This window comes from Nerophis ophidion, linkage group LG19 (assembly GCF_033978795.1).
Source record: "Nerophis ophidion isolate RoL-2023_Sa linkage group LG19, RoL_Noph_v1.0, whole genome shotgun sequence".
NCBI classification, from domain to species: Eukaryota; Metazoa; Chordata; class Actinopteri; order Syngnathiformes; family Syngnathidae; genus Nerophis; species Nerophis ophidion.
Window position 1 is genome coordinate 43,738,553 of NC_084629.1, and position 25,621 is coordinate 43,764,173.

At 42.2% G+C, this 25,621-nt stretch overlaps 1 protein-coding gene across 1 annotated transcript in view; it reads left to right on the forward strand.

Annotated features, from left to right (window-relative positions):
• lrp2a (low density lipoprotein receptor-related protein 2a) overlaps positions 1-25,621 on the forward strand; it is a 175,081-nt gene that overhangs the window by 73,787 nt on the left and 75,673 nt on the right. The window contains exons 25-45 of the mRNA XM_061880085.1: positions 338-718; positions 2,186-2,434; positions 2,842-3,053; positions 3,130-3,314; positions 3,387-3,615; positions 7,712-7,889; positions 8,061-8,189; positions 9,829-9,995; positions 10,629-10,772; positions 10,874-10,983; positions 12,201-12,378; positions 12,444-12,657; positions 12,808-13,047; positions 13,281-13,469; positions 15,165-16,085; positions 16,188-16,353; positions 16,432-16,590; positions 20,867-21,156; positions 21,231-21,428; positions 21,759-22,001; positions 24,216-24,341. Of these exons, the coding sequence (XP_061736069.1) occupies positions 338-718; positions 2,186-2,434; positions 2,842-3,053; positions 3,130-3,314; positions 3,387-3,615; positions 7,712-7,889; positions 8,061-8,189; positions 9,829-9,995; positions 10,629-10,772; positions 10,874-10,983; positions 12,201-12,378; positions 12,444-12,657; positions 12,808-13,047; positions 13,281-13,469; positions 15,165-16,085; positions 16,188-16,353; positions 16,432-16,590; positions 20,867-21,156; positions 21,231-21,428; positions 21,759-22,001; positions 24,216-24,341 (4,908 nt within the window). The remainder of the gene's footprint in view (positions 1-337; positions 719-2,185; positions 2,435-2,841; positions 3,054-3,129; positions 3,315-3,386; positions 3,616-7,711; positions 7,890-8,060; positions 8,190-9,828; positions 9,996-10,628; positions 10,773-10,873; positions 10,984-12,200; positions 12,379-12,443; positions 12,658-12,807; positions 13,048-13,280; positions 13,470-15,164; positions 16,086-16,187; positions 16,354-16,431; positions 16,591-20,866; positions 21,157-21,230; positions 21,429-21,758; positions 22,002-24,215; positions 24,342-25,621) is intronic.

A 25,621-nucleotide genomic window follows, 5' to 3' on the forward strand; every position in this document is an offset into this window, starting at 1 on the left:
CAAGTATGCATTGCAGTCACGCAGGGACGCCCTCGATATTGTAGTCCGAGTGAAAATCGGATAATGTTAGCCCCGGGTGATTCCTGGGAGAGGCACTTATATCTGGAAACCTCTTGGAATAATTTGGGGGGTCGGCAAATATGTAGCTGAGCCACAACCGGGTGATCAAAGAGCCGGAGGTCGCCGACCCTTGCCTTAGACTAAATGCTTATGGACTGACCACTTTATAACTTTGCATAAACCAATTATCTTTGTCAAGGACTTCTGATGCATTGCATGTCTTGTATTAGATTGTGCCAGAGTACTACATTGAATGCTGTTTGTGCATATTTCTCAGCAACGAGGCCTCCCGGCATGTGCCATCACGAGAGCGAGTTCCAGTGCCAGTCGGACGGCAGCTGTGTGCCTTCCACCTGGGAGTGTGACGGACATGCCGACTGTCAGGACGGCAGTGACGAGCACCAAGCCTGCCCGCCTCGTACCTGCCCCTCCACGCTCTACCGTTGTGACAACGGCAACTGTGTGCTGCTCAGCTGGCTGTGCGATGGCGACAACGACTGCAGGGACATGAGCGATGAGCGAAACTGTCCCACGCCGCCCTTTCGATGCCGGGGCTGGCAGTGGCAGTGTCCTGGACTTAGTGTGTGCATCAACCTCACCAGCGTGTGTGATGACACTCCCGACTGTCCCAACGGTGCAGACGAGTCTCCACTCTGCAGTAAGACTTCCTTCACGTCCATGCTGTTGTTCATCTGTCTTTGCCTTGCGTTCAAATCATGCATGTTTGTGATTGGACTTTTTGTTAACCTGAAAATGATTTGTGATTTTCATTTTTTTTTGCTTTTCTCACAACTTTCAGATGAGCCTTTGCCAGGTAGGAACCACAAGTCTATAACTTGGTAGAAATACTGCAGAATATGATTTGACAGATTTAACATTTTAACACATTTTTCTAAGTGCTCTTCACAAACCCCCAGAAAGTAACACATAGTTATTTGGCCATGCTTTATTTAGCTGTTCCCTATAATGAAAAGGCTACACGCTATCAATGAATAAATGAATCTGGGGTTAGTCTAATGTTTAGCGTGCACAGTCAGGCATATTTATGTGGAGTTTGCATGTTCTCCCTCTATGTGTGCGGGAGATTTCTCCGAGTACTCTGGCTCTTTCCCACCTTCCAAAAAAGTGCAAGTTAGCTTAATTGAATGGTGTAAAATGGTCAATACTGCGAGTGTGACTGCTTGTTGGTCTATGGGTGCAGTTGGCTGGTGGCCAGTCTGGGATGTACGCCACATGGGCTCCAGCTTACCCATTACCCTAATGATAATAAGCGCTATAGAAAATGAATATTTGGGTTTTCCTTTTTGGGGCACATAACCTCATTAAAGCTGACCATCCAAACACAGTCCCCACAAGTAGAATATAACCTGAGAAAACCACTTCATCACTCCATCTAGTTGCCTTTTTAACCCTTCCTCAATCTGGGACAATGTCATTTTTCCATCGTTTCAGAGCTCATTACAACCATCACTCTAGAACAGTGCAACATCTAGAATTATGAGACCACATAACCATTTTTCTATTACTACAGTCCAAACTTTATATCCCTTAGCCAGTCTTAAGAACCCATTACTCTGGAACATCATTACAGTAGATCACATAACCTTTATTCCGTTGCTTCATAATCCAATGTGTCTATCCTTTGGACTTCTAACTCTGAAACAATGTCAAGTTTAGACTCATTAGACCATGTGACAACTTTTCCCTCCACAAGCTTTCTGATTTCGTTGCACATCTGATGCAATCTAGAACAGTTTAAAATATTCAGTCGATACACTTTGCCGCCCCAAACCGTTCATAAAACATCAGTGAGTTTGACAACCATTTTATACCAATGCCAATGTAAGCGCAGTGTATGCCTTCATGGTAGAAATGACATTAATTAAGATGAAATACTGTGTCATCATCTGAAACATTCATTAACACTACAGAAACTATCTTACCAAGGCTTATTTAAATGCAATGAGCAGTAACTTTTTTGGCCTTTCATTGTTTTAAATGTAGAATATCTTCTTAACAAAATGCCTTAACTGGTATTGATCATACGTGTCTTTATTTTGGAATGCATGTATTGTGGATTATAGTCTTGTCTTTTGATTGGCTCGTTCTCATTTTTCCTACTCAGATCAGGAGAGCTGCTCAGACAACAATGCTGGCTGCACCCACGGTTGTATCCAAGGGCCCTTTGGTGCCCAGTGCACTTGCCCCGTTGGCTATCAACTGAGTAATGACTCTAAAACATGTGAGGATGTTGACGAATGTCACACTCCTGGGTTATGTAGCCAGCATTGCGTTAACGAGAGAGGCTCTTTCCGCTGTCACTGCCAAGATGGTTACACTCTGGAAGTGGACCTGCGGACCTGCAAGGCCTCAGGTGATGAAGCATATACCTAAAGTTACTATCCTTTTTTCTAAAGCCTAGGGTTTACAAGACTGAGCTATAATTAAAAGGGCACTTTTCCCCTTTGGAGCCGCTTGTCTCCCGTTGCTGCTCGGATTCCTTTAGATAAGATAAATAACATATATGTCAACCACTGGGGTAATTAAGACAAACAGAGGACCGTTTATGGGGAGCGTGCCTCCTTCACACAGATAACCTGTTGAAAGGAATCGCAGTACAATAGTACTCATTATTTGTGCAAACTGAATTCCCCAGGGATGACCATTTGAGAAGGGTCTATTTACCTGCCCTGTCAGAGGTTAAGTTGACAAGCACAAGCCAACAAGGGCTTCCATCAGCATGAGAATAGACATGAGAAGGTATTCCATGTTTGTGAACAGATTCTCGTCAGGCCTTCTTGTTGGTAGCCAGTCGGAATCAGATCGTGCAAGATGACATCAGCACTCAGCCCAACGCGGTGCATCCGCTGGTCCGGGATGGACGCAACATCGTGGCCCTTGACTTTGACTCTGTCACAGACCGCGTGTACTGGTCTGACACCAGCCAGGACAGGATCTGGAGTGCTTACAAAAATGGCAGCGATCGAACTGTGGTGAGTTTGACCCAGTCAGAAAAAAAGGAATTCCCTTGTAATCAAGTTGACTTCAAGTGAAGACATTTGTGGACAGGTCTTTGACAGTGGGGTGACAGTGACAGAGAGCCTTGCAGTGGACTGGGTGGGCCGCAACCTCTACTGGAGTGACTATGTTCTGGAGACAATTGAGGTTTCCAGCCTTGACAGTACTCACCGGAGCGTGTTGGTCAGCGAGAATGTCACAAACCCTCGAGGCCTGGTGCTGGACCCAAGAGACAGGTCAGCGCATTAGTACATGGTATCATCTCTGTCCGTCGTTAGCCCTTTGGTGCTAAACATTTTGTCTTGCAGTACACACCTGATGTTTTGGACGGATTGGGGGAGGAACCCCCGCATTGAGAGAGCAAGCATGGATGGAAAGCTGAGAACCACTATCTTAAGCAACAAACTGTACTGGCCCAATGGTCTTACTATAGACTATCCCAACAAATTATTGTACTTTGCTGATGCCTATTTGGACTTCATTGACTACTGCGATTATAATGGAGAGAACAGGAAGCAAGTTCTGGCAAGTGACCTGGTGAGTGGATGACACAAAAAGAAATACTCGACATACGGTATTTCACAAAAGTGAGTACACGCCTCACATATCTGCAACCATTTTATAATATGGAGATATAACTTGTGTTTAACTTTGAGTTGTCAGTGTACAGCTTGTACAGCAGTGTACATTTAATATCCTTACACAGCCACTGTTGTCTAAAACGCACCTCAGAGTGATCGTGTATGCGGGCTCCATCTTTTGTTCACACTGTGTTATGTTACACTGGCCAAAAGTAATACATATACTTGCGAAATAAAACATTTTGTTTTCATTGAATACTTGGGTAGGGCTTGACAAGTAAGCGAATTTTGGTTTCGATTTCGATTATTAAAATATAATAATAAAAAAGAAACAATAAGACTTGATTCCTGAGCTGGTGACAGTGAAACGGATGAGGAGCGAATGATCAATCAATCAATGTTTACTTATATAGCCCTAAATCACTAGTGTCTCAAAGGGCTGCACAAACCACCACGACATCCTCGGTAGGCCCACATAAGGGCAAGGAAAACTCACACCCAGTGGGACATCGGTGACAATAATGACCCAGTGGGACGTCGGTGACAATGATGACTATGAGAACCTTAGAGAGGAGGAAAGCAATGGATGTCGAGCGGGTCTAACATGATACTGTGAAAGTTCAATCCACAATGGATACAACACAGTCGCGAGAGTCCAGTCCAAAGAGGATCCAAGACACAGCAGCGAGAGTCCCGTTCACAGCGGAGCCAGCAGGAAACCATCCCAAGCGTAGGCGGACCAGCAGCGCAGAGATGTCCCCAGCCGATACACAGGCAAGCAGTACATGGCCACCGGATCGGACCGGACCCCCTCCCGCTAACTTTTTGCAACTCAACGCCAAAAAAACGGAAATGCTGATTATCGGTCCTGCTAGACACCGAACTCTATTTAATAATACAACTCTAACATTTGACAACCAAACAATTAAACAAGGCGACACGGTAAAGAATCTGGGTATTATCTTCGACCCAACTCTCTCCTTTGAGGCACACATTAAAAGCGTTACTAAAACGGCCTTCTTTCATCTCCGTAACATCGCTAAAATTCGCTCCATTCTGTCCAATAAAGACGCTGAGATCATTATCCATGCGTTTGTTACGTCTCGTCTCGATTACTGTAACGTATTATTTTCGGGTCTCCCCATGTCTAGCATTAAAAGATTACAGTTGGTACAAAATGCGGCTGCTAGACTTTTGACAAGAACAAGAAAGTTTGATCACATTACGCCTGTACTGTATATACCTTTATATACATATATACATACATATATACCTATACTGTATATACCTTTATATACATATATACATACATATATACCTGTACTGGCTCACCTGCACTGGCTTCCTGTGCACTTAAGATGTGACTTTAAGGTTTTACTACTTACGTATAAAATACTACACGGTATAGCTCCATCTTATCTTGCCGATTGTATTGTACCATATGTCCCGGCAAGAAATCTGCGTTCAAAGGATTCCGGATTAAGACTACAATCCGGCGTGTTGGTCAGCTTTAGGGGCATGTAGAGTTGGGTGTCATCAGCATAACAGTGAAAGCTAACACCGTATTTGTATTTGTATGAGTGAAAAATGACCACGTCTACTAGAAAATTGAGATCTCAACAAGGTTGTTACTTTTTATGTGACACAGCATTAGTATGCTAATCAATAGTCACCCAACTGTTGTTACTTTTTATGTGACACAGCATTAGTACACTAATCAATAGTCACCCAACTCAACAACAAAAAACTAAGGCCATATGATTTCCACGTTTACGTAACCGCGGACAGAGTCACATGATAGTCCAATTAAAAAAACCTGCTGTTAATCGCAGAATATCAAGGAAAATGCCATGAATGTAAGTAAATAACATTATTGGGAGGAGAAGGACAAGAATGTGTCTGCTAGCTTTAATTCATCCACGACACACTCAGTCGCCCTGCCCTAAATGAACAATGTCAATGCCAAACCTTGAAACAGCGACTTAACTATGAAGCTAAAGCTAGCAAGAACAATCCATATATCCACAACACATGGCATCTTCTTGTGTTGTTGTGAACGACATCATCGATGTAACATTAATGTGCAAACAGAACAGCGGTCGCATCTTGAGAGGCGCTCTCTTTTTTTCACAGCCTGAAGTGAACAACACACTTTCCTCCTTCACAATAATAGCACAGTAAGCCACAACCGCTTTGACAAAATGACTCACAAAATACAGGATTTTTAGAAAGTACCTCACACAAGCATAATGTACTTAAAGCACTATTGATACATTTACACAATTATCATGCTTTGACCTAAAATGCTGGTCAAAATTGTCCAACGGTGTATGGCACCAAACATTGTGAGGATTTCTGCATTTAAATAACCATTATTTTATAAAACTGTATTTGACTCTATGAAGGTAAAATAAGTGTAAAAGGTGAAAAAACTATTTAAAAAAAATTAAAACGCAAAAACTGAATTGTATTTTTTTTTTATATTGCTATTGTTATTTTAACTGTTTTTGCTATTATTATTTTATTATTATTTAACTTGTGGTTTATTCACTACTAAGTTGAACTTTTGGTGGTACAACAAACACTCGTGTTTTCAAATTCATGAAAAAATCTTGTCGTTAATCTTGAATACATCCATCCATTTTCTACCGCTTTTCCCTTTTGGGGTCGCTAGAGCCTATCTCAGCTGCATTTGGGCGAAAGGAGGTGTACACCCTGGACAAGTCGCCACCTCATCGCAGGGCCAACACAGATAGACAACATTCACACACTAGGGACCATTTAGTGTTGCCAATCAACCTATCCCCAGGTGCATGTCTTTGGAGGTGGGAGGGGCCTATCTCCAGGTGCATGTCTTTGGAGGTGGGAGGGGCCTATCCCCAGGTGAATGTCTTTGGGGGTGGGAGGGGCCTATCCCCAGGTGAATGTCTTTGGGGGTGGGAGGGGCCTATCCCCAGGTGAATGTCTTTGGAGGTGGGAGGGGCCTATCCCCAGGTGAATGTCTTTGGGGGTGGGAGGGGCCTATCCCCAGGTGCATGTCTTTGGAGGTGGGAGGGGCCTATCCCCACGTGCATGTCTTTGGAGGTGGGAGGAAGCTGGAGTAGAACCCACGCAGTCACGGGAGAACATGTAAACTCCACACAGAAAGATCTCGAGGACTACTCAGGACCTTCGTATTGTGAGGCAGACGCACTAACCCCTCTACCACCGTGCTGCCCCGTAGCTGAAACCAAAACAAATCAATTACATTTTTCGGATGAGCTTCAAAAGTCATCCACCAGCTATAAAATTATAAAACAATATTTCTAAATAGAAAATATGACTGGGGGAAAAAATGTTGAAACACACACGTAGTCATCAATCAATCAATCAATCAATCAATCAATCAATCAATCAATCAATCAATCAATGTTGACTTAAATAGCCCTAGGTCACGAGTGTCTCAAAGGGCTGCACAAGCCACAACGACATCCTCTGCTCAGATCCCACATCAGGGCAAGGAAAAACTCAACCTAATGGAATAACAATGAGAAACCTTGGACCCCACATCTGCGGTCTTGGAGCACAATTGCCTCCTTTGGCACATCTATTTGTGCGTAACTGTGCCAGTTTACACAAAGATCTTAATTGCAGTCACAAAACCATTTGATGTTTGATAAATCACATTGTGAAGACTAAAGAAATAATATAGCCAGTATTGTGGGCGTTCTGATAATCAGCATATGTTCCACTTATACATGAAGACATGTGCTAAAGGGATTGCACCCTTGATTTTGCTCATTTACAAAACACAATCTTCTGCGCATGATCTTAAAGATCAGCTTTGTGTTTGAACCTTTTTTTTCTTAAATACACACAAACCTTTAGTAGATCAGGCCTTCAAAATTGAATCAGTGTACAATAAGATGTTACTGCTGCAAAGGGTGGACCAAGTACATATGAATAACTATGGAATCCAAATAAGATGTAATGTGGGCCAATACCTTTGTGGATTCCACATTCTTGCATGTGTAAGACTGTGTTTCTGCTTCCTTTGCTTCTCTTTGGGAAAGGCTCTGCAACATCCCCACGCCATTACCATTTTTGAGGATTTTGTCTATTGGACGGACAGATACATCAACCGCGTGATGCGAGCCCATAAGTGGCATGGGGAGAACCAGACAGTGGTGCTGGTCAACATCCCTCAGCCAATGGGTGTGGTGACTGTACACCCTGCCCGGCAGCCAGCAGGTATGGTGGAGCATTAGAACCTCTGTTAGCAGGACAAATGAGTTCGGCAGTATTTTGTAAGGATCAAAACCTGCTTTCTATATTTCTAATGAGGTCTACTTGGTGTCCACTAAAAAGTCATTTTGGATTCACTTGATTTTCTCCTCACACTGATGTGCTCTTCATTTGTAGGAACCAATCACTGCTTCCAGAAGCCATGCACTCACATCTGCCTGCTCTCTGCTGTTGGACCATTGTTTTACTCTTGTGCATGTCCCTCGGGGTGGACGCTGGCAGTGGACCAAGTGTCCTGCACCAGAAGTATGTTTGCTGGCTCACTTCAACTAATTATCTATGTACTGTACATCACGTTATTATCTGGTACTGGTACCAAGATCCTCCTTCAGCCTCTTCTATGTCAAAATTAAATAGTGTCCCCTTTATAACTTCCACTGCTTATTTCATACACAGACCCTAATATATATATATATAAATATATATATATATGTATATATATATATATATATATATATATATATATATATATATATATATATATGTATGTATGTATGTATGTGTGGGAAAAATCACAAGACTACTTCATCTCTACAGAAGTGTTTCATGAGGGGTTCCCTCAATCATCAGGAGATTTGAATGGAAGCATTCATATACAATGGTTTATATAGGGCACAGAGTGGGTGGGTACAGGCAGGCGTAGGGGCGTGGTGATTGGCTCATGTGTTACCTAGGAGGTGTTTCCGTCTGTGGCGGCATGTTGAAATGATTTCACTGCGCTTGTTGAGGGATGACAGATCTGGATGATATATAATAAACAGTTTCTCTTTTAAGCATAGGTTGCATCTTTTATTACCACTGTTGTAAGGTGTGCTGGATGCAAGAATTTGCCATGTTATTGAATATTCAACATTATTGTCTTTGAGGTTCCAAATGTGCTTGCTGAGTTCTGTAGAATTCCGCAAAGTCTGGTTTCTAAAGGAGGCCTTGTGATTAATCCATCTTGTTTTGAACGCTCTTTCGGTTAATCCTACGTACGTGTTGGATGTGTTAATGTCCTTGCGTATTACCTTTGCTTGGTAAACGACTGATGTCTGTAAGCACCCCCCGTTGAGAGGGCAATCAGGTTTCTTGCGACAGTTACATTAAGTTACATGGAATGTAACTGTCGCAAGAAACCTGATTCAGTTACAAGGACAAGGCGTCCCACTGGGTGTGAATTCTCCCTGCCCACTGGGTGTGAGTTTTCCTTGCCCTTACATTGATTGATTGATTGATATACTGTATGACAGATTCCAAGCTTGGAAAGACTTAGTATAGTTGAAGACTTAGGGTGATTAGAAAAGATGAGTGCACATCATAATGGCAGCTACACTTTACATCTTAAACATCTAAAATAATGATTTGGGAACATCCGGCGGGCCAGATTGAAAAGATCAACGGGCCGCATGTGGCCCCCAGGCCATAATTTGCCCAGGCCTGTTCTAATATCTAATTTCATTTAAATTAAAAATGTTATTCAAATGTTTTGTATGGTAATTTTTCTCTCCCCTTTTTAAAATCTAAAAGTCTCCTCATCTCTTGTTCAGATCTCGCTGCCAGCTATAGCTCCATTGAAAAAAGTGTACGGAATGATATTGAGGTGCTTTTCAAAGTCTTAAGAAGACAAGGAGCCTGTTGTTAGGAGCCCAAGAAGTGTCTCCATCTCAGGTTTCAGCACATGAAAGCCACCACAGGCCAATGATTATACAAGAATGAAATTGCTCCTCAACCAATGAATGATTGTAATCTCGGGTGACAAAGCAAATCAGATCCTGCAGCAAACGTTCACTCATCAGTAGAAGATGGCACTCGTACAACATAATTACAATGCAGTCAATAATTCTGAACATTTTGTTTGGATTATACAATCTGATTTGTAATGCAATGTCCTTTCTACTTGTAGTTGAGGAGCCTTTCTTGGTGGTGGTGAGAGACAGCATCATCTACGGCATTTCCTTGAATCCAGAAGACAGAAGCAACAGCGCCATGGTGCCTTTGGCCGGGCTTCAGAACGGCTACGACGTTGACTTCGATGACACTGAACAGACCATTTACTGGGTGGAACACCCAGTAAGTCCGTTTTTACAGTACAGTTGGAAAAGAGCCATAATAATATATTGTGCTGTTTTAGTCAAAGTACACCAAGAAGCTACTCTGTACTGTTAGTACACCTGGACACTTTATTGATCTTCAAAGCAAAGCCCAGAGTATAAGATTTTGGTCAAATACTGAATATATACTAGTCCATGTACAAGATGTACCTCGGTTTTTGTTAGTAACTTCTCCCAAACGGTCAAACCAAAACCGAAGCAAATCCGTCCCATGGTGAGGGGCAAGTATCTTCCTACTTTGCCACAAGTTTTTTTCTTCAATTCAATAGTTTTTCTCACCTTCTTTATCAAAACGCTTTCACTTACAACTCTCTTTGGCCCCATGGTGTGTGCAAAAAAAAAAAAGCAGACTGAGCCCCGCAAGTCTTTTTTTATTTAGGTGCTTGATTCCATGGAATGATCCTTAGGGCAGATGGACTAGTTTGTTTTGGTGATAGAATAATCAAGATGGCATACAAAAACTGGGTAAAAAACATTTTATTTCATGGTATGATACTGTACCGAGAACTGGTTCTAATATTTTGCCTTCTCCTTTTTGAAATGATATTTCTCTGACTGTGTCAATCAGATCAGTGTGTTTTTGTCCTAACAGGGTGAGATCCACAGAGTAAAGTCAGACGGTACCAATAGGACTGAGTTTGCCCCTGCAGCCGTCCTGGGCTCTCCTGTAGGCTTGGCGCTGGACTGGATAACAGAAAACCTGTACTACACCACCCCGACAACACAATCAATTGAGGTAAGATTGCAAAATGGTGGTATTTCTTCCATTGATATTATTGAATAAAACAGTGGCAAAACGCATTGAAACAATAATGTGATCTGTTTGTGCTTGGGCAGGTTTTGGGGGTTACAGGGGAGGTACAGTACCGCAAAACTCTCATCACAAACAATGGCTCTCCAAATGGAGCTGGTAGTCCTGTTGGCATTGCTGTGGACCCTGCCCGTGGGTAAGTGCTGTAATCCACCCGGCTTTACCTAAATCATGGTAACCCAGAAAGTAAACCGCATCAGAAACTGCTAAAACACGGCGAAGAGGTAGGGTAAGCTACGCTTCTTCCAACTCTTTTTCGGTCACGATGATTTGTACAAATATAAGCATGTCCGCATTAAGTGGCGGGGCCGGCGTTTCCCACCTAGGCCTTCAGTGATGTTCCACTTCTATGATGACCTCTGCAAATAGCATCACTGATGTCACCACATGACTATTGCTGCATGAAAACTATGCAGGAACACATTTACGCACTACTGGCCATTGTACAAGACAGGTTATTTTCTGGCACATTTAAAAAACAATAAACCCGCATCAGCAATTAAAACATATCTTATGTGGTACTTTCAAAATTAAAATTGCAAAAACAAATTAAATGTGAAAAAATAAAGAGATAAAATCTGTGAACTCACATTTCATCGCCGGGACAGCTGAGCTAGCTTCCGAGGTTAGCCGACATGGTCTCACAAGATGTAGTTTCTCTTGAAATATCCTTCTTGAAAATGGCCTTGCAAATTTTTGTCTTGTCTTGTCTAATCATTAAAGATGAAGACGAGACGTGTCGGCTTACTTCTTAAAGTTTACTCCAAAGCGTACTCATCAAAAACATCCCACTGCCGGCATGTCTACATTCAACAACCTAAACGGGGCTACTGCATGCTCTGCACTACTGTGGCATGCTGGGTAATGGAGTTCTTATGTTACATAGTGCATAACATCACTATCTATATCTGCCTTAGGCCATCTAGAAGGCCTTACTGACAACAAGTCGTTATTAGTTTGGCTATCGCAACTGTCTGTCACAAGTTTGTGTGCGTTCATCGACGCCTGCGTTGTTGAGTCCGAAGGCGCCAGGCAGATTTGGTACAACATAAGCTCGCTGAATAAAAACTCTATAACATAAAAACAACAGCACTGGTAGGAACATAATATCACATGAAGAGAATATGAATACTTTTAGATATTTAGGGAAAGTCAATTAAAAATGACTTCTGTCTTTAATTATGATAATGATTTGTGGTTACGGTCGTTCAGCAGAGAAGGTCTTGCTGGTCCTGACGGCACACCACTGACCACATCATCACCTTTACCCTTTCAGTTTGTGTATATATTTATTGAAGGGCCAATTACACGCAAGGTAAACTCACAGACGGACCTTCCACCTGTGCTTTCAAGCAAACTGTACTGGACCGACCAAGGGACGGAGAGCGGCATGCCTGCCAAAGTGGCCTCTGCAGACATGGATGGCATGAACCCTGTTACCCTATTCACTAATAACCTGGATCACGTCGAGTTCCTCACAGTGGACATCGAAGAGGACAAGCTTTACTGGGCTGTCACAAGCACCGGAATGGTTGGTTTTCGCCGCCTCTTCTTGTGACGGCTCCATGTGCAAAAACTCTTACTCAATGTCCACAGATTGAACGCGGCGATGCCGATGGGACCAACCGCGTCACCATCGTGTCAGGTCTGGCTCATCCCTGCAGTGTTGCAGTCTATAAAAACTTCCTCTACTTCACTGACCGCGACTTTGAGGTCATAGAGCGTGTGGACAAGTCCACAGGGGCTGACCGGGTTGTGCTACGAGACAACCTGTCTGGGCTCAGGGTTCTAAAAGTCCATTATCGAGAGAGTGAGTAAAATGCTAAATATCTTTATCTCGATATATTACAGTTCCTAAACTGTATTAGGGTTAGAATTGTAGACATTTTGACACCATATTCTTTCTGCATGTTGTGGCCATGGATTCTGCCTAATTGCCGCTCATTGTGATGTTTTCTAGCCGGTGCGGGCACATCTAATGGCTGCACCAGCGCCCCGGCTGTATGCCAGCAGCTGTGCCTGCCTCGGCCAAAGGGTCAGTTCACATGCGCGTGCACCACAGGTTTTAGACTCAACGCTGACAACCAAACCTGCGGACATTACCAATCCTATGTGGTCATCTCTACGCTATCCGCTATCAAAGGATTTAGTCTGGACGGGGAAGACCATTCAGAGGCCATGGTGCCAGTGGCTGGACGAGGTCAGTCATTGTGCCAATGTTGAGAGAGTATCGTGCTGCACTAATAGACGCTAAACATGTTTAACAATGTTTAATAGCCTTCCAATTTTTTCCAGGGATTACCAAACATCAAACGTATGGCTATTTATGTTTTCAGTCTTCATAAGAATACAACTGAATGAATGAACTGAATTGCCATTGTTATACTTAAAGAGACAGTAATGGCATCTAACGAGTTTATTTTGCTCCTCCAGGCCGCAATGCTTTACACATCGATGTGCACGTAGCATCTGGCTTCATCTACTGGTGTGACTTCAGCAGCACCGTTGCAGCACAGAATGGCATCAGGCGGATAAAGGCAGACGGTTCAGAGTTGCGGAGCGTAGTAACATCTGGAATTGGCCGCAATGGGATACGTGGCATTGCCGTGGACTGGGCTGCAGGTATGCTGTTCACCATAGACAGTGGAAGCCATTGTTTATCTTGCATCATCTACAGCAGGGGTCGGGAACCTTTTTGGCTGAGAGAGCCAAGAAGCGAAATATTTTAAAATATATTTCTGTAAGAGCCATATAATATTTTTTTATCACTGAACACAACAAAACGCGTGCATTTTTAAGTAATACCAACATTTCTAGAGGATAATAGGTCTTGTATTCTTCGTAATAACATTGTAATTCTGAAGCTAACTATGGAGGGGGCGTGGCCTGCGGGCCTGCAGTGAAGCGGGGTGTTGCCAGGATCGGCCTCAAAATCAGTGACAGGTGCGTAAATGGCCCAGCTGGCCTTGTTATCTAATCACCTGTCGCTTATAAGTAGCAGCCAGGAGGAGAGACGGGGTTGGGGCTGGAGCCAGAGTGCGAGCGAGAACGAAAGAGAAAAAGACAATTGCTGTAAAGCAACTGAGAGATTTATTGAAAAATAAAACAATATTGTTAGCCTGAAACAGGCTCTCATGTCGGTGCTTGGTGGTCTGAAGAACCCCCAGAAGGGCAAGTCCTACACTAACCAATAATAAATAAATTACTTCTTACCCTTAATGCAACTTCTTGAACAAGTGCGGTAGAAAAGGATGGATGGATTCAAATGCATGAGCATGTTTTATATTTTGAACGTTATTTTTAACATTGTGAGTACAAGTGGAATTATTCATTACTTATTGTGTTAAGGCAGTCTCAGCTCAGATTTATCTGAGAGCCAGATGCAGTCATCAAAAGAGCCACATCTGGCTCGCGAGCCATAGGTTCCCTACCCCTGATCTACAACTAGCATCTAGAAAGATGGGGCTTCATTCACAAGTTTTGTTTGTCAAACATGTTCTCAAGAGAAGGGAGACACTGTAATATATTATGGAAAATGATTAGGAAATCAACGTATAGATGAGGCTATCATTGAAATGAAAGCACAGAATCAAATGCAGTAACTGGATCGATGGTATGGTAACAACAATAATAGTGAGCTTAAATGCTAACATGAAAACAAGAGGCATTAACGTCTTTCCGTATTAAGAAAGGACATACCCCACTGTAAACTGACATTGCTGTCTGTGTAACTAAGCTATTCAAATGTGCACATTGAACATAGAAGCTGTGCTGCTACAAGTGATTGTTCTATTCTCAGTGGATTACAGGGCGGTGGGGATTTCACGGTGCGTTCAAGGACCACTGAACAGAGTAGGACGCCGCTACGACCTTCAGAAAAAACAATACATTTTATTTATTAAGCAGTTTTTTTCTAAATAAATCTTAAAGTGCAACAGTACAAACAATACATCAAACATTAAAAGCTTACCATTAAAACAGATACAATACTAAAACACTATCAGCATGGAAAACTGTGGGTTTTTTAACAGTCTGCCCTTTTATGTAAATTATCTAATAAAAATAATAATTTGGTCCAAATATTTTTGTGTGTTTATAAGTACATTGAATATTGCCGCCATAGTAATAACCGTGATCATTTTGGTCACAATAACCTCGATAGAAAATGTTCATAACTTTACATCTGTATATGATACTAAGGTCTGTAAGGAGCTGGTAACCATTACAGGGTGTGCTCTGGTTTCTGCCCTAAGTCTGCTGGGATAGGCTCTGGTTCATATGAATGAGTAAACAAAGATGACTTTATTTTTTCCCTAGGAAACCTTTATTTCACCAATGCCTTCCTGACAGAGACGTATGTTGAAGTTCTCCGCCTGAACACTAATTTCCGAAGAGTCCTACTGAAGACCCAGGTGGACATGCCACGCCACCTTGTGGTGGACCCCAAAAAAAGATATTTATTCTGGGCTGACTATGGTCAGAACCCCAAAATTGAGCGAGCATTCTTAGATGGAAGCAACCGCACTGTTGTCGTCTCATCAGGAATTATCACCCCACGTGGTCTTGCTCTAGACCAGGAAACTGGATATGTTTACTGGGTTGATGACTCTTTGGATATGATTGCTAGAGTCAACCCACATGGCGGGGAGATGGAGGTAGTCCGGTATGGCAGTCGCTATCCGACTCCTTATGGAATATCCGTGTTTGAAGAGAATATCATTTGGGTGGACAGGAACCTGAAGAAGGTTTTCCAAGCCAGCAAAGAGCCTGGCAGCACAGAACAACCTGTTGTAATTCGAGACAACATAAACATGCTGAGAGACGTTACTATTTTTGACCAGCGCAATCAGCCCACCGTAGACAATAACCCCTGTTTGGAGGCCAATGGAGGCTGTGCCCATTTTTGCTTTGCCCTGCCAAGCACTGATGGCGGTCACCCTTCCAAGAAATGCGCCTGTGCATTTGGAAATCTTGCAGCCGATAATGAGAGCTGTGAGGTATCAAGGGACGACTATCTCATCTACACCACGGAGAGCACGGTGCGAAGCTTACGCCTGGATCCCGAAGACCACGGCGTTCCCTTCCCTGTGATCAATGTGCCACGTACATCTGTGGCGCTGGATTTTGACCTCACTGACCAAAGGATCTACTTCACCCAGAGCTCAGGTGCGGGGGCAAGCAAGATCAGCTACGTCAGCCTATCTTCTCCTACATCAGCTCCAGTGGTGGTAGCTTCAGGTACATTCTTCTCATTTCTGTTCATTGTGGTCACCTAATGTGGATATTCTGATGCCTCCCAGTGATATTCCTGACCTATGTGCGCTTCATATGACGTGACAGATCTCGGGGCCCCTGATGGAATTGCATATGACTGGATAAATAAACGTATTTACTACAGCGACTATGCTAACCAGAGCATCAGCTCCATGTCTGTGGATGGATCTCAGAGGACTATTATTGCCCATGTGTCGAGGCCAAGGGCCATCATGTTGGACCCCTGCAGGGGGTGAGAGACATACCCACGTAGCACATTTTTCTTTCATTGATTCTTGTCTTTTGATCTGATTCCTGTCTCCTTGAATAGATACATGTATTGGACAGACTGGGGAACCCATGCAAAGATCGAGCGAGCTACTTTAGCTGGGAACTTCCGCAAAGAGATCGTGAACAGCAGTCTGGTGTGGCCCAATGGACTGACCTTAGACTATGAGGAAGAGCGGCTGTATTGGGCAGATGCCAGCTTGTAAGATCTGACAACATACAGTTTGTAACACACTATTTCCCTGCTGTAAGTACACTCCTATTTTCAGCAACCAATGTATCGTCTCAAGGCTAACGACTATAGTCATGGTTATGGTTTATTTCTTTTGGACATGCGCAGCAAGAAACACCACACTTTTGATTATATCTAAAAAGGAGTGTTCACCTTCTCCATGTACCAGTTATGACTTATAATAATACTTGAATATATTCAGGTCACAAAGTGCTTGGATAGTTGTCATTATGCAACCTGTATGCGAGTAGAGTGCAGGCACACTATCCTCTGAAAATAATCGACAGCTATTATTGTCTAAATAAGTGTGAGCCCCGTTGTCTGAAAAGTACATGCAGACTGCCACAGTTCCACACACGTGTGAGAAAAGAGGCTCCATCCAATGTATGCTTGCCAACATAAATGGACTGTCCAAAATAAGAGATATTAGACATATTCTCTAGTTAGCAATACTATTAAGTGGCTAATTGAAATAAATTGAATTGATGCGTTTTTGGTGTCTGCTAGTGTTTTTTAAAGTGATGTTTGCTTATTAGGGACCAAATGTCCCTTTGGGACAGAGCACCCTATTGAATTTCTAGCGTTTTATTCTTTCTTTATTATTCCGCAGCTTTGAGCTGTAAATTGACCCCTTTAACATGCTTCAAAACTCACCAAATTGGACACACACATCAGGACTGGCGAACATTGCGATTTAATCAAAAAACCTAACCCCAAAACTAAAAATTGCGCTCTAGCGCCCTCTAGGAAGAGAACACAGACACAACTGATTGTAACTTCCAGTAGGAATGTCGTAGAGACATGAAACAAAAACCTCCATGTAGGTCTCACTTAGACCTAGATTTCATACACTGACAAAAATCAACCGAAAGCTTGCAAAAGTTTTGTAAAACTTTCCAAAACTCAAAATTGCACTCTAGCGCCCCTTAGGAATAAAACACAGACAAAACTGCTCCTAGGAAGAAAACACAGACAAAACTGCCTGTAACTTCCAGTAGGAATGTCGTAAAGACATGAAACAAAAACCTCTATGTAGGTGTCACTTAGACCTACATTTCATATTTGACAACCCCTAGCAAAAATCAACACGAAGTTTGCAATTCCCCCTTCAAAACAAAAGTTGGGTAAAAGCCGGGCACCTTTTTTCAAACATTATCTCCTCTGATCGCTTTTGTCGTGTCGGCTTTAAACTATCACAGGAGAGAGATTGAACCCTTCTGATTAAAAGTTGATGAAAGAGTTTTAATTACTGCCACGGTTTTGATTTCATCAACCTTGAAAGAACCGTTGCGCTGAAAACCATTTCAAAGATGGCCGCCGTGCGCAGACACAGTGAGGGAGACGTTTTATTTTCCGTATCGTCTGCTGCTGGTGCGCACGCACCAACATTCGTGGGGGAGGGGCTGTGATCGTCTGTACCAAGATGGCTGCCAGGTGCCGTAGCTAAGCCGGTATGTTTTAAAGTTGTCGTTTGCCTGCATATCGTAAAAACAACCGTCCAACATTTTACAACTAACTGTAAACTTATAAGTGCCGACCATCAGGGCCGAGTTGCGACGAGAGAGTGTGTCGATGTTAAGATATTACGACGAGTTGGTAAGTCTATCTGTTTGCTAATAGTAGCTACTATCCATCCATCTTCTAACGCTTCTAAGCGGTCCCGTCCATCGCTGCTTGCAGCTTTAATTCATTTAGAATTGACATCATTGACAGAGCTACGGTGTGAAAAAAACTACTGGAAATGTGCATCTTCTGGCATCTGGATTGCACACTCGCAAGCGTGCTAAACAAAAGTGCAAGTTTCCGTTGGGGATGGAATTCCGGACTGCTGATAAAGAGTGGTAGATATGTGCTGCTTGTTTGAAAGAGCATGATAACATGAATGTGCAGTGAAAAGCTCGTTCAAATAAGTTTCAATTGTACACGCAGTCTTAGTAGATCACACGCAACACACCCACGTTTATAGTTTGCACACAATGTTTAGTGCATGGTATTTGTATCTTAAGTCATAAGTTCTTTTTCAACTTTAACATGCCGACAACAGCCCTCCTAATACTGTTAGCTCGCAGCAATAGCCTGGTCAGTTGCCACAACAACAACAACAACAACACAGCACTTGTTCATTGTGCACCCGAGGCGCTTAAGGAGAGCCATGTTGCATTCAGGAACACTTCGAACTTTGAGTATCAAACCTTACGACTCACATAAGTTCTTTTTGGCACATTCTCCATGTTCTGTATTGCTGCAATGATTATGACAATGTGTTGTAGATTTTATTTTTTTGAATGTATTTAAATGATTAAAGTATTTAAATGATTAATTTGTTCAACTTGAATGTCACAAAATTCCATAAAAACAAAAAAAAGCGTTGAAACCACAACCTGTTAAAGGCCTACTGAAAGCCACTACTAGCGACCACGCAGTCTGATAGTTTATATATCAATGATGAAATATTAACATTGCAACACATGCCAATACGGCCGCTTTAATTTACTAATTTGCAATTTTAAATTTCCCGCGGAGTTTCTTGTTGAAAACGTCGCGGAATGATGACGTGTATGATGACACGTGTTTGTGACGTTATTGGTTGGAGGGGACATATTAGCCCAGCACCACTAAAAGTTGTCTCTTTTCATCGCATAATTACACAGTATTTTGGACATTTGTGTTGCTGAATCTTTTGCAATTTGTTCAATTAATAATGGAGACTATAAAGAAGAATGCTGTTGATGGAAAGCGGTGGATTGCAGTTGCCTTTAGCAACAGAAACACAGCCGGTGTTTTCTTTGTCTGTTGTGGAGCTTCAGCAAACATGTTTCTCTACCACATGTCAACCAGCAAGTTTTTGGATGAGAAAATTGTGATATTAAGTCGGCTCTTACCGGAGACTTGTGCTGAGTTAGCGTCCTCCTGCAGCAGCTGTGATCTTGGCTCCTCCATTGGCTTCTCTCAGAGACACTGGCGTTCACTGCAGCCCTCCGACTTTCAGGTGTGGCTTTATAATCTCACTAAAACACTAGTAACACAATAAGCAGATAAGGGATTTTTCCAGAATTATCCTATTAAATGTGTGTAATAACATCTTAATCTTTCCCACTGCGTCGCCTTTTTTTTTTTTTTTTTTCTAGTGTTTTACTGTAACTTTCCTCATCCACAAATCTTTCATCCCCGCTCAAATTAATGGGAAAATTGTCGCTTTCTCGGTCCAACTCGCTCCAGCTGCTGGTGGCCATGATTGTAAACAATGTTCAGATGTGAGGAGCTCCACAACCCGTGACATTACCCGCACATCGTCTGCTACTTCCGGTACAGGCAAGGCTTTTTTATTAGCAACCAAAAGTTGTGAACTTTATCGTGGATGTTTTCTACTAAATCCTTTCAGCAAAAATATGGCAATATCGCGAAATGATGAAGTATGACAGATAGAATGGACCTGCTATCCCCGTTTGAATAAGAACATCTCATTTCAGTAGGCCTTTGAGCACTAGCACCGTTTTTAAAGTAATAATTTGATACTAGAATCGGTCAAAATGACTTCGTCAATCAATCAATGTTTATTCATATAGCGCTAAATCACAAGTGCCTCAAAGGGCTGCACAAGCCACAACGACATCCTCGGTTCAGAGCCCACATAAGGGCAAGGAAAAACTCACAACCCAGTGGGACGTCAATGTGAATGACTATGGGAAACCTTGGAAAGGACCGGCAAGACACAGTACTTATCTTGATACCGTTACCAGCTCTTTAGACAATAGTGTTTATGTGTTGACTCATTTTCAGTAGATGGTGAATTCATACTGCTATAAGTGCTGAACATGGACTACACTAAAGTCCAGTTTTATATTATTGAGAAGATACACACAAATGGTTGCTGAAATAGCAGGGCTGTACTCTACTAAACAGTGGACCCTCGGAAACCAAACACAATGGTGAAGCAAACCTTACCTTTACTTAAACAGCAATAGGTTCCTTTTGAAAGGGTCTACATACCAAAAAGGTCCAAGAAAATGCAGACTGGAAGAGAAGGGAGGGAGGAAGTATGCACTTTGTCTCTCCTCTTCCTGTCTTGATTCTTTTTGGCTTTTTTTGTTGTTGTGGACTTATATAGCATAGTTTCCTTTGATCAGCTTCTAAGGTACTTGACTGCTGAACCAATGAACATTCTGAGGGTCTGTACTCTATACCTACTGCTGTAAGTACAAGTATTAGAAAGTTATTATTGCCACAATGAATTCTCTGCTACCAGACAGAAGATTGAAAGATCCTCCCTGACCGGATCGAATCGTGAGTTGGTCATCAGCACGGCCATCTATCCCTTCGCCATGGCCATGTTTGAGCAGTTCATCTATTGGACCGACTGGAACACACGTAGCATCTACCGGGCCAACAAATACGACGGTTCCGATCAAACGGTGATGATCCAGAACATCCCCTCCCGGCCCATGGATATTCATGTTGTGGCCAGCGGGAAGCAGCCTCAGTGTGTGAGTCCCTGCCAGCAGTTCAACGGCGGCTGCAGCCACATCTGCACGCCAGGTATGAACATCACTTTTTGCTTTTGGCACACCGATATCATTGGCAAACATGCTCATGCCTTGCAATCTCGCCAGGGCCTAATGGAGCTGAGTGTCACTGTCCGTCAGAGGGCTGGTACCTCGCTGACAGTAAGCACTGCATCCCTGACAATGGTACCCGCTGCCAGGCGGGCCAGTTCACCTGCCTGAATGGCCGCTGCATTCGTGCCCAGTGGAAGTGTGATAATGACGATGACTGCGGAGATGGCAGTGATGAGCTGGAGAGAGTTTGTGGTAGGGAACCTTTTTCTCCCTTGCTGTCCCTGCATTGCTCTCACAATCATTCACCTGCTGTCTTACTAATTTGACTAACAAGCTCTGTCTTTCTGTAACAAATGACATTCTTAGGAGACAAGACTGATTTCAACTTGTTTGGTGTGTATGCTACTTTCTGGATTAGACTTGAATCAATTAACATGCTCCAAGACTAACACATTAATCATATTTTTGCATGCAGTCCCTCAGTTCCTGTCATCATTTGTAGCCTTGTCAGGTAATCCTGTGCACGCGTGCAAAAAGCTTGGAAGTTTTTAAGATCTCTGACATCTTGGATTCCCTTTTCAGCCTTTCACACATGTGAGCCTACAGTGTTTACCTGTGGCAATGGGCGATGTGTGCCTTACCACTATCGCTGTGACCACTATGATGATTGTGGCGACAATAGCGACGAGCGCAGCTGTTTGTTCAGACCATGTGACCTCGATGCAGAGTTTGCCTGCAACAATGGCCGCTGCATTGCCAAGGATTACGTTTGCAATGGTATCAATAACTGCTATGACAACGGCACCACAGATGAGCAAAACTGCCGTGAGTAACACGCAATTATTTTGACAACATTCTATCTTTTTAAATTCCCATACTATGCTATTTTTTAACAACTTCAAATAAATATGTGTCAGAAGTCCCACCATAGTATATTTAATGTGTGTTACAGGGAACACGCTCAGTTGAAGATTTAATGCCAATGCTAATGCTTTTTTGTCCACTACTGTCAACAGTGTCAACAAGTGTTGTTTATTTTTTTATGAATACACCACACTCATGTACAAACCCCAAAAGCAGTGGGAAATAAAAAGAGAATACAACAAATCCTTTTCAACTTATATTCAATTGAATAGACTGCAAAGACAAGATATTTCATCTTCACACTGAGAAACTTTGTTCTTTTTTGCAAATATTAGCTCATTTGGAATTTGATGCCTGCAACATGTTTCAAAAAAGCTGGCACAAGGGTCAAAAAAGAGTGAGAAAGTTGAGGAATGCTCATCAAAGACTTATGTGGAACATCCCACAGGTGAACAGGCTAATTGGGAACAGGTGGGTGCCATGATTGGCTATAAAAGCAGCTTCCATGAAATGCTCACTCATTCACAAACAAGGATGGGGCGAGGGTCACCATTTTTTTAAGAAATGCAAGAGCAAATTTTTTAAGAACATTTCTCAAGCAGCTATTGCAAGCCATTTAGGGATTTCATCATCTACGCTCTGTAATATCATTAAAAGGTTCAGAAAATCTGGAGAATTCAGTGCATGTAAGCGGCAAGGCCTTTGACCCCTCGGGCGGTACTGCATCAAAAAGCCACATCAGTGTGTAAAGGATATCACCACATGGGCTCAGGAACACTTCAGAAAACCACTGTCAGTAACTACAGTTGGTCGCTACATCTGTAGGTGTAAGTTAAAACTCTACTATGCAAAGCCTAGGCCATCTATCAACAACACCCAGAAACGCTTCGCTGAGCCCGAGCTCATCTAAGATGGACTGATGAGTTCACATTTCAAATTGTTTTTGGAAACTGTGGACGTCGTGTCCTACGGACCAAAGAGGAAAAGAACCATCCGGATTGTTCTGGGTGCAAAGTGTACAAAACTAGCATGTGTGATGGTATGGGGGTGTATTAGTGACCAAGGCATGGCTAACTTACACATCTGTGAAGGCACCATTCATGCTGAAAGGTACATACAGCTTTTGGAGCAACATACAGTATGTTGCCATCCAAGCAATGTTATCATGGACGCCCCTGCTTATTTCAGCAAGACAATGCCAAACCACTTGTTACAACAGCGTGGCTTCAGAGTAAAAAAATGTGGGTACTAGACTGGCCTGCCTGTAGTCCAGACCTGTCTCCCATTGTAAATATGAAGGCTAAAATATGAGGCAGGAGACTGTTGAACAACTTAAGCTGTACATCAAGCAAGAATGGGAAAGAATTCCACTTCAAAAATGTGTCTCCTCAGTTCCCAAACCTGCACTGAGTGTTGTTCAAAGGAAAGGCCATGTAACACACTGGTAAAAATGCCTTTTTTGCAATGTGTTGCTGCCATTACATTCTAACTTCATGTTCATGTTCATATTTGCAAAAAAAAAGAAGAAAGTTTGTCAGTGTTAACATGAAATATCTTGTATTTGCAGTCTATTCAATTGAATATAAGTTGAAAAGGATTTGTAAATCATTGTATTCTCTTCTTATTTACCATTTACACAACCTGACAACTTCACTGCTTTATGCTCTTGTAACAGAGGCCATATATCACCTACGACAAGACAATGTTAAGTTGTGGGTTCAAAGGTCACGGAACCTTTGCAACACACATAGCCATGCGAGCTACAACGCTAACATCACACCATCATTTAAACAGCAACGTCATGCTAGGTTAGCCTATATATATTAAAAGAAATAGAAAATGACAGCTTAGAGCTGCCGTGTGTGTGCTAGTTGGCAGCACTTCAGCCTTTATTTTGTAATTTGCATCCAAGCCTGCTTTTTAAAATGCTGTCGACCTGGAAGTGGTGGGCATATAAACGGGGCGTATCAGAGGCAGTTTTATGTCTGTTAAGAAGGAGCTTCACGCTGTCATTAAAACCTCTTTTCCTGAAAGTGCTGCATCCAAATGAGGGAGGCGAGAGACATGCACAGGCTCTAGCTGTAGGGACAATAGAGGACCCTTCAATTGTATTACACATCTAATGCATGCAATGCTATATTTAATGGCCGTGTATTGCTTTAAATCTTGATCTAGCTGAGAGAACCTGCCAGCCGGAACACACCAAGTGTCAGTCAACCAACATTTGCATCCCACGGTCATACCTGTGTGATGGAGATAACGACTGTGGAGACATGAGCGACGAGAGTACTACACACTGTGGTAATGTTTAACAACAATTCTTTCAAACACATCCAAAATGTACTGTTTCTCTGTCCTAAAGGTAGTATTTTTGAAACATTCTTGTGATTGAACCCATTACCTGTCTGGTTAGTTAGTCCCCTAGACGGAAAAATGACTTACCCAAGTGCTCTTTTGTTACTTTCCCCGGTTGTTAAATGAACGCCTTACAACAGGCCTGGGAAAATATTTTGACTCTGGGGGCCATTTACAGAAAAAAATGTGTCTGGGGGCCGGTACAGTATATAAATATACACACGCACAAACACACACATATATAAGCTGGGACAATCTGCTGAAAAATATGTGTGCTTGGGTCCTATTTTTAGGAACACTAATACAAAACCTCACAATAATGTCTGATTGAAAGCTAAAAACAGACCACCTTAAAAAATGGAATGGAATTTTACTTCTTTTGACTGAATGAGACAGCCAGGATGTACATGAAAATAAAGAATGTGGGATTTACAATATTAACTATGAAGGATAAAACACTGAATATTGACAACATATGAACATCACACCCCCTCTCCATCCACATATTTTACAATCAAACAAAACACAACAAAAATGCAACAAACACAGCAAAATATGAATATGAAGGGTAAAAATAAACCCAGCTACAATGTGATATATGTGATATATCACTAAGCTTTACAACTTTGTTGTAAAAATCTCCTTCCACGTCTATCCCTGACACCCACATTTCACACTCTGTGGAAACACTCCCCACCCTCACTGCTTGGTGCCTCCTCTGAGCTGCTGTGACTTACATCACCATAGTAACTACTTACATCACCATAGTAACTACTTACATCACCATAGTAACTACTTACATCACCATAGTAACTACTTACATCACCATAATAACTACTTACAGCACCATAGTAACTACTTACATCACCATAGTAACTACTTACATCACCATAGTAACTACTTACATCACCATAGTAACTACTTACATGACCATAGTAACTACTTACACCACCATAGTAACTCATTAGATGAGCATAGTAAGTAATTAGATGAGCATAGTAACTCATTAAATGACCATAGCAACTAATTAGATAACCATAGTAACTATTTAGATGAGCATAGTAACTAATTAGATGACCATTGAAACAAATTACATGACCATAGTAAGTAATTAGATGACATAGTAAGTAATTAAATGACATAGTAAGTAATTAGATGACATAGTAAGTAATTAGATGAGCATAGTAAGTAATTAGATGACATAGTAAGTAATTAGACGACATAGT